The 7,500-nt window shown below is 32.6% G+C and overlaps 1 protein-coding gene across 2 annotated transcripts; it reads right to left on the bottom strand.

Annotated features, from left to right (window-relative positions):
* Positions 1 to 699: 699 nt before the first annotated feature.
* Positions 700 to 3,829, bottom strand: LOC139851461 (bZIP transcription factor 46-like). 2 transcript variants are annotated; one of them, XM_071840505.1, is made up of 5 exons: positions 3,725 to 3,829; positions 1,849 to 2,942; positions 1,436 to 1,507; positions 1,313 to 1,342; positions 700 to 952 (listed from the first exon to the last, which is right to left on the bottom strand). In XM_071840505.1, exons 2-5 carry the CDS (start codon positions 2,896 to 2,898, stop codon positions 878 to 880), a joined length of 1,227 nt encoding a protein of 408 aa, XP_071696606.1. In that variant the 5' UTR covers positions 2,899 to 2,942; positions 3,725 to 3,829; the 3' UTR covers positions 700 to 877. The 2 variants fall into 2 exon arrangements, with proteins under 2 accessions (XP_071696606.1, XP_071696607.1); XM_071840506.1 differs by lacking the exons at positions 1,313 to 1,342; positions 1,436 to 1,507.
* Positions 3,830 to 7,500: the final 3,671 nt, after the last annotated feature.

Consider the following 7,500-nt stretch of genomic DNA (forward strand, 5'->3'; position numbering starts at 1 on the left):
AATGTAAATTACGAATTTGCCCTCACATGCACTGCACATGTGAGGGGTTAACCCTTAAATTTGACTGTAGTTAGGTTGGAGTGCCAACCACGATAGTTAATCAAAATTGAGGTACCAACTACGCAACAAAAAAAGTTTAGGTGTTATGATGCAAATATAAACAAACCACAGGTACCAATGGCGTAATTTTTTCTAAATTAGTAGTAGTAGTTTTTTTTTTTAATTTTCACGAAACACAACGTTGAGTTAATCACTGTTTAGCAGCTTGATTTTGTAGCCCGTGTACACTAAATACTAAAAAAGGCAGACTTTCTTTATACTTACATCAACGGAGCACAGAAATAAACCTAAACAAACCGACAGCACAGCGGCAAATCCCGCCCAAACTAAAAAGGGCGGAGTTTATGAAGTCAACAAAGCATTTTTTTTTACATCAAATGGTAGAAATTTATTTAGAAATTATTTTGAATTTATTTTAAGAATTATTTAATTCATGCATAACCGTGCAAGTTATTGATATTGTTAGACAGTAACGGTAAGTTCTTATAATTTGCAACATGATAACATCACATATATCTTTATAAAAGACGATAGTTTTACAAAGATTGTAAACCAAACAAGCATGCAAACAAAGATTCATTACGTTCGATCCACATAACTTACGAACAGAATGCCTCTCAAAAATAAGTTGCTCACAGCATCATGTGCTTGTTGAACCGGTCTTATACATACACACACAGTCAGCCACAGTTAACAAGATTGCAAACCTATATGTATATATGTATATGTATATAATAATATAAACATACCCAAATATCCAACTATTACGTGATCCCGTTCACCCTACACATAATCTACCATCGTTATATAATTTAGTCTACCATGGTCCGGTCAACGTTCTTCGTAAGCATAGTCTTTTACTTCCCCATCGCACTTTCATCTTCTCAACAACCTGTAAAATTAACATAACTTTCAGTTAAGTTGGTCACCATTTAGCAGTGTAACTTATAACTTTTGTACTCTAGAAGGGGACGACTTTATGGAGTCAAACAATCCTCAACTAACATCAAAAGGTTTGATTACAAGTGATTAACTCTTACCGATACTAATCTTATAAGTAAAAAAATATAAATAAAAATCCAAGAAAACTTTCTGCCCTAGGAAAAATGCACCTGTACAACTAGAATTTGACTACATAAAGCAGTTAGTTTGAATCTAAACGTCAACATAGATAAGTGAACAGTGATGTAAAACTGTGAGCTACTAATTACTTCTACCATGATTCAGGGGTTATGAACACTGTAACAATTACCTGATTGTTCTGCATCTCCATGATCTCTTCCTGCAGTGACAACCAATAAATAATACAGATTATGACAATGATTCAACTAAATTCATGAATAGTATAACAAATAAATATAAAAATTATATGTACCTGTTTTTTTAGTAACTCGTGGTTGAGTTCTTTAAGTTTTGCAACTTCAGCTTCCAACTCCAAAGTATAGGCCTGTAGGATTTAATCATGGGATCATTGATAGAGAAGGCAAGGCCATTAAAAGAAGAAAAGAAAAGCTAGGTGGCAAGATGGGCGGATCGACAGGTTGAAAAAAATAAGAATTTAGTACTAGTTGAAACAGGCTGGGTCAGGTCCATTTAGGTGGATGTACCATTGTAAGCATTAATAATAGATTTTAGCTACTTTTACCAATTAATTGACATAAACAAACACGACCTAAATCGACCCATTAACGAGAGTAGCAGACACAATGTTATGAACTAATTACTAACCGTTATATATTAATCACTTAAGATTAAAATATGGGATGTCAAGTGATGCAAGAAATTAACCTGCTTTCGAGCCCTTGATCGTGCAGCAGATTCCCTGTTTTTAATCATTCTCCTCCGCCTTCTTTCCACAACTTTCTCTAAAGTACCACTTTTTTTTCCACGCAAACCACCTTCACCAAATGCATAAAACTGTGGTGACGGAGTTGACTCAAATTTACTTTTAGGAATCAAATTTTGTGGAGATGGTCCCACAATACCGCCCGTTATCTTAACATTCGCCACTCCACTCTCTACTTCACTAGCTTGAACCACATTAGTCTTTACCAGATGCTCAGATTTCCCTATTGGGCTAGCCAGTTGACCAGTCAACGGTGCGGTAAAGTCCAAAGCAGCTTGCTTAGGAAAAATGGACTGTGGTTTTGGTTTTAGTTTGGGCTGCAGGTTTACATTTTTACTGTCTGTTATTTGGTTAACTTTTGGTCCATTTGTGTGAGCCGCTTGTTGTTGAAACCCGAAAATGAAACTACTGTTTTCAACATTCTGGTGTGAAGCGTTATTAAAATACGAGGTTCCAGCCGTTTGACTTTGGTTAGTTTCTGGTACAACTCCTGCTTTCAGTAGAAAATCCTCAAGTGTGATCTCACCTAAAGTGGGTTCCCTTTGTTGTGGCTGTAAATTGGTTTGACTTTGACCCACCAAATCACCATCCTTAACGTCACCACCATTACTAGCCGCTTTAAATAATTCTCGCCATACTTCATCAACCGTTTTCTGGCTAAGTGTTCTTGGTAATGTCAAAGATCCTTGTCTTTGCATACTATTATTATTCGCATTATTTTGGACATCTCGATCAGCACCAAAATTAGAGGTTGATGCCATTGCTTGAGTTTCTTCAGCACTCCAAATATTTTTCAAAAGTTGATCCATATTCATTGATCCAAAATCCTTCCCACCACCTCCTAGACTGTTCTGTAGCTCATCAAAAGTCAACGAGTAGATAGAAGACTGTCGTGTCAACGGTGAATTTGAATTCGCCAACATTGGTATACCAACGTTGGGATCTGGTTGTAATGTGTCACTAAAGTTCTTGAAGTTGATAAATGAACTCATCCTTCAAATCATAAACAGCCAGTATCCATATTTTGTCTTGATTTCTATACATCAACAAAAATCCATCAAGGTAAAGCAAGTGAGTTTCTCAATAAAGTAAGAACAAGAATTTTAAAATAATTTCAATTTCAATTATATATTATTTAATTGAATTTTAAAATAACTAGGATATGCAGAAGGATGTCCAGATACAAAGTATAGAAAAGCAGTACAAAATCATTAAAAAGTGCAGAATAAAATTGTAATGATGCCTCCATGTGAATGAACCTCAAGTTTGACTTCTAAGTGAAGGTTGAGTTATATATTTTATCATCAATTTGGACAAACACATTATCTAATTAAACCTAGTACAATCAAATACCAATTTTGATGCCAATTTTCTAATTAAACCTAGTACAAAATATATGAATTTAATAAATTGAAGTTTTATGATCTCTATTATAGTCAAAATAACCACCAGCAATATCTACACCTATACACCATCAAGTTACTGAAAAAAAGATTAGCTTAGCAAATTACAATCAAAAATCACAATCAAAGTAATTTGTGCTTTCCTTTTTCTTTATTATTCTTAAACATGATTGTAGCTATACTTAACAAAGAAAGATCATAAATTTATTTATTATTTAACTCAAATAAGTTAAGAAACATACAGATCTGGATCCATAAGCAAGAAACATGACAACCCACAAAAAGTTTAGACCAATCACGTTATGGTAAGATATAAAAATCAAAGCTTTTAATAACAGAAAACTGAAAATGAAATAATAAAACAAAATAGAGAGAAATATCTTCTAACGAGTGTAGAAGTTGAAGACGGTTTTACCCTTTTTTTTAGAGAGAGAGAGATGAAGGTGAAGAGCTGCGTGTCGTATCCTTCTTGTTAGCTCGGGAGAGATGACAAGTGTCTTGCAAAATATAAATTGTTGACATTTATGCAACCTTTCACTAAAAGTTAATCGGTATATATTTGCCCTTCTACACTAAAAGTTACTCCGTATATACTTGGAATCTTTCTTTAATTTCCCTAGAGATACCCTACACTAGCGATGGCAATGGATCGGATATGGATCGGGTGAGGCCGTATCCATATCCATATCCATATCCATTTATTTTTTTTACTTTTCATCCATCCATATCCATATCCTTCGAGTGAAGCGGGTTAATGGATAATTATCCATATCCGTTTAAATTTATTTTATTTTAACAATTATAAGCGGTGGTTCACTATATACGATCAAAAATAATATTTTTAATAGTTTATGCGATCGAAAATCACATTTTACTAATCTATATAACAAATATTCAATAGATAACCTATTAAACGTGTAAAGATATCGACATGTAAGTTGCTTACTTTTAGTTACATGGAATCACATTTGAACCACCAAAGTACGATAAATACATTTGATTATTTAAACAAAACAAAATATAAGAAGAAAGTTATATTTTTAGAGAAAATATAAAGAAAGATGAATATGAATATAATTAATGAACTATCGCTACATAAATGATACTAATTTGAGTGATAAATTTATATATTTAGTTATTTCGGGTGAAAGCGAGTTCATCCATTGATGAAATTTTTTCATCCACATCCATATCCATATCCATTTAGATCGTCCATATCCACGAATAATCGGGTGAATCGGATGGATATACACTGGATCGGGTATCCATTGCCATCCCTACCCTACACTCGTTATAAGGCCACTCCAAGTGGCAAACTCGCCCTCACCGCACAACTGAAGCACAAGGAGGGTGCCGATGGCAATCTCATTGCCCTTGCCACCCAGCTCCAACGTGCTGCATTTCATGTTTTGTTGAGATACTGGAAAACGAAGAAAAGATCCGATGTACATATGGTAGAAGGCGTCGATTTATTGACGTCAATACTCAACAAATTAGTTGAGATATTTAACGTCAAAAACACTTAGCATACGGTATACTCAACAAATTAGTTGAGATAACAAAAACACTTCAACAATTAGCTTACGGTATTTAACGTTTTGTTGAGATATTTGACGACACATTGGTTGAGATATTTGACGACAAATTAGTTAGGATACTCAACCAAAACACTTCAACAATTAGCTTTGTTGAGATATTTAACGAGTGATAGCAAGCGTCGATTTATTAGCGACTTAACTGTCACTTAGGGCCTAAATTGAACTTCAGACATGTTTAAAATTCATGAAAATTTGATTCTACCATCTTCATGGTGTCTCATACTTTTTTCAACCTACTTATTGGCATGAGGTCCATTCAGATCAATCTCTCAATCCATAGAACATTAAGATGAGGGACTTTCTCAGCTCTTTGTGTGTTTCACTCTGAGTGAAGAAATGACTTCTCTTTATTCTAGGATGAGGGAATGTTTGTCTACATCTTACCTCTCCATACCTCATTTATATGGGATTGACTTTTATTGTTGTTGTTGTTGTTGTTGTTGTTGTTGTTGTTGTTGTTGTTGTTGTTTTTGTTGTTGTTGTTATTGTTATTGTTGTTGTTGTTGTTGTTGTTGTTGTTGTTGTTGTTGTTGTTGTGTTACATATAGGTGAACAAACTTCTTATTATTGTTTAGATAATTGATATTGCTCGAATCACACATGTTCTCTATCGCAATATCGGTCCCATTTGCATTAGTTTCGCGCTTATATTGAAGATTTATCGAGGATATTTGTGTAAGATTAACGTCTTTTGTGTCAAGGTGTTAGTTGAAGTGTTTTCGGTGATTTACATTTGTTTTGGAGCTTAAAAGTTAGAGATATTGGTCTCGGTTCTAGTCGAAATCAAATTATAAGTTCAAGTTATTTTGAAGCACAAAAGTGAGCTTTTGATGCTTCCAGATCGCGAGGTTATTCTCCAGTTCGCGAGGTCAACATCGAGCTTATCCCATGACACGAAATATTGGAAATATAACACAATTTGTAGAATTTACCGTTAAACATATATTATTAAAAAATAAATATAAAATATGTATGTTCATTTAGTTAGATATACATATTTTATTATAATATATCATAACTATAACTATTTCATTATGAAGTTGAAAGTAAAGTGTAAATCTAACTGTAAATACATTTGTAATACGGAGTAATAAATATCTAAGCATATATCTTATATTTATATATTCGTATATATATTTCGAACATTAATATTCATGGATGAAAATTTCATCTATGTCCGTAACGATATTCATTTAAATTCATTTATATTTGTATCTATATTCATATATGTTCATTTATATCCATCACAAAACGAGTGAATCGGTAAATATTCACTTAATCGAGTGATTATTAACATCGCTAGTGAATTCATGCATATCTCTATCCACAACCATTTACATAGTTAGTAAAAAAAAATTATTATGTTATGATTTAATATTGTATATGGCATATATCTTACTAATATGAGGGAAGATAGAAGAGATTAAATTCTTATTCAAGAATGGTGTATCTACTGATTACAATCGATAACATACTTATAGTACAATAATTCACTGTGCAGTTAGGTGGAACAGTAATATCCGTGATCCACCAAATATGTTGATTCACTAAATTTTACTTTATCAAAAGTGTCGGCCACTACACCATGACACTTGACTTATAACACTCCCCCTTGGACTACAATTTTGTTTCACTAGAGATCAACTACAAGTTACTGCCTCGTTAAAAACCTTGCTAAAGAAAAACCCAATGGGATAAAAACTTTAGCCAAGGGAAAAAGAGTGCAGCATAGAGTTGACTCCCCCTCAAGTAGACATCGTTGAGTCGTCACATCTTTTGATCTTGCCTCATGCCAATATTGTGAACATGTGTTCTGAAAACAGTAGTTGACAGTGCTTTGGTATAAAGATCTGCAGAGTTGTTGATTGAACATATCTCATTTTAATATGGTTGTCTTTTATAAGATCTTGAGTATATGAGAAGAATCTAGGAGGTATGTGTATTGTTCAGTCACTTTTTGTAGTGACCTGAACTTTTCCATGTTTATATATATTAATTGAGATTGATATTTACATGATTAAATGTTTCCAACATGTTAAGCAATCAAACTTGTTAAGACTTGATTAATTGAAATATGTTTCATATAGATAATTGACCACCCAAGTTGACCGGTGATTCACGAACGTTAAAACTTGTAAAAATTATATGATGACATATATATGGATATATATATATAGTTAACATGATACTATGATAAGTAAACATATCATTAAGTATATTAACAATGAACTACATATGTAAAAACAAGACTACTAACTTAATGATTTTTAAACGAGACATATATGTAACGATTATCATTGTAAAGACATTTAATGTATATATATCATATTAAGAGATATTCATACATGATAATATCATGATAATATAATAATTTAAAATCTCATTTGATATTATAAACATTGGGTTAACAACATTTAACAAGATCGTTAACCTAAAGGTTTCAAAACAACACTTACATGTAACGACTAACGATGACTTAACGACTCAGTTAAAATGTATATACATGTAGTGTTTTAATATGTAATTATACACTTTTGAAAGACTTCAATAGAATTATCAAAATACTTCTACTTAACAAAAATGCTTACAATTA

This window comes from Rutidosis leptorrhynchoides, chromosome 6, assembly GCF_046630445.1.
Source record: "Rutidosis leptorrhynchoides isolate AG116_Rl617_1_P2 chromosome 6, CSIRO_AGI_Rlap_v1, whole genome shotgun sequence".
NCBI lineage: Eukaryota > Viridiplantae > Streptophyta > Magnoliopsida > Asterales > Asteraceae > Rutidosis > Rutidosis leptorrhynchoides.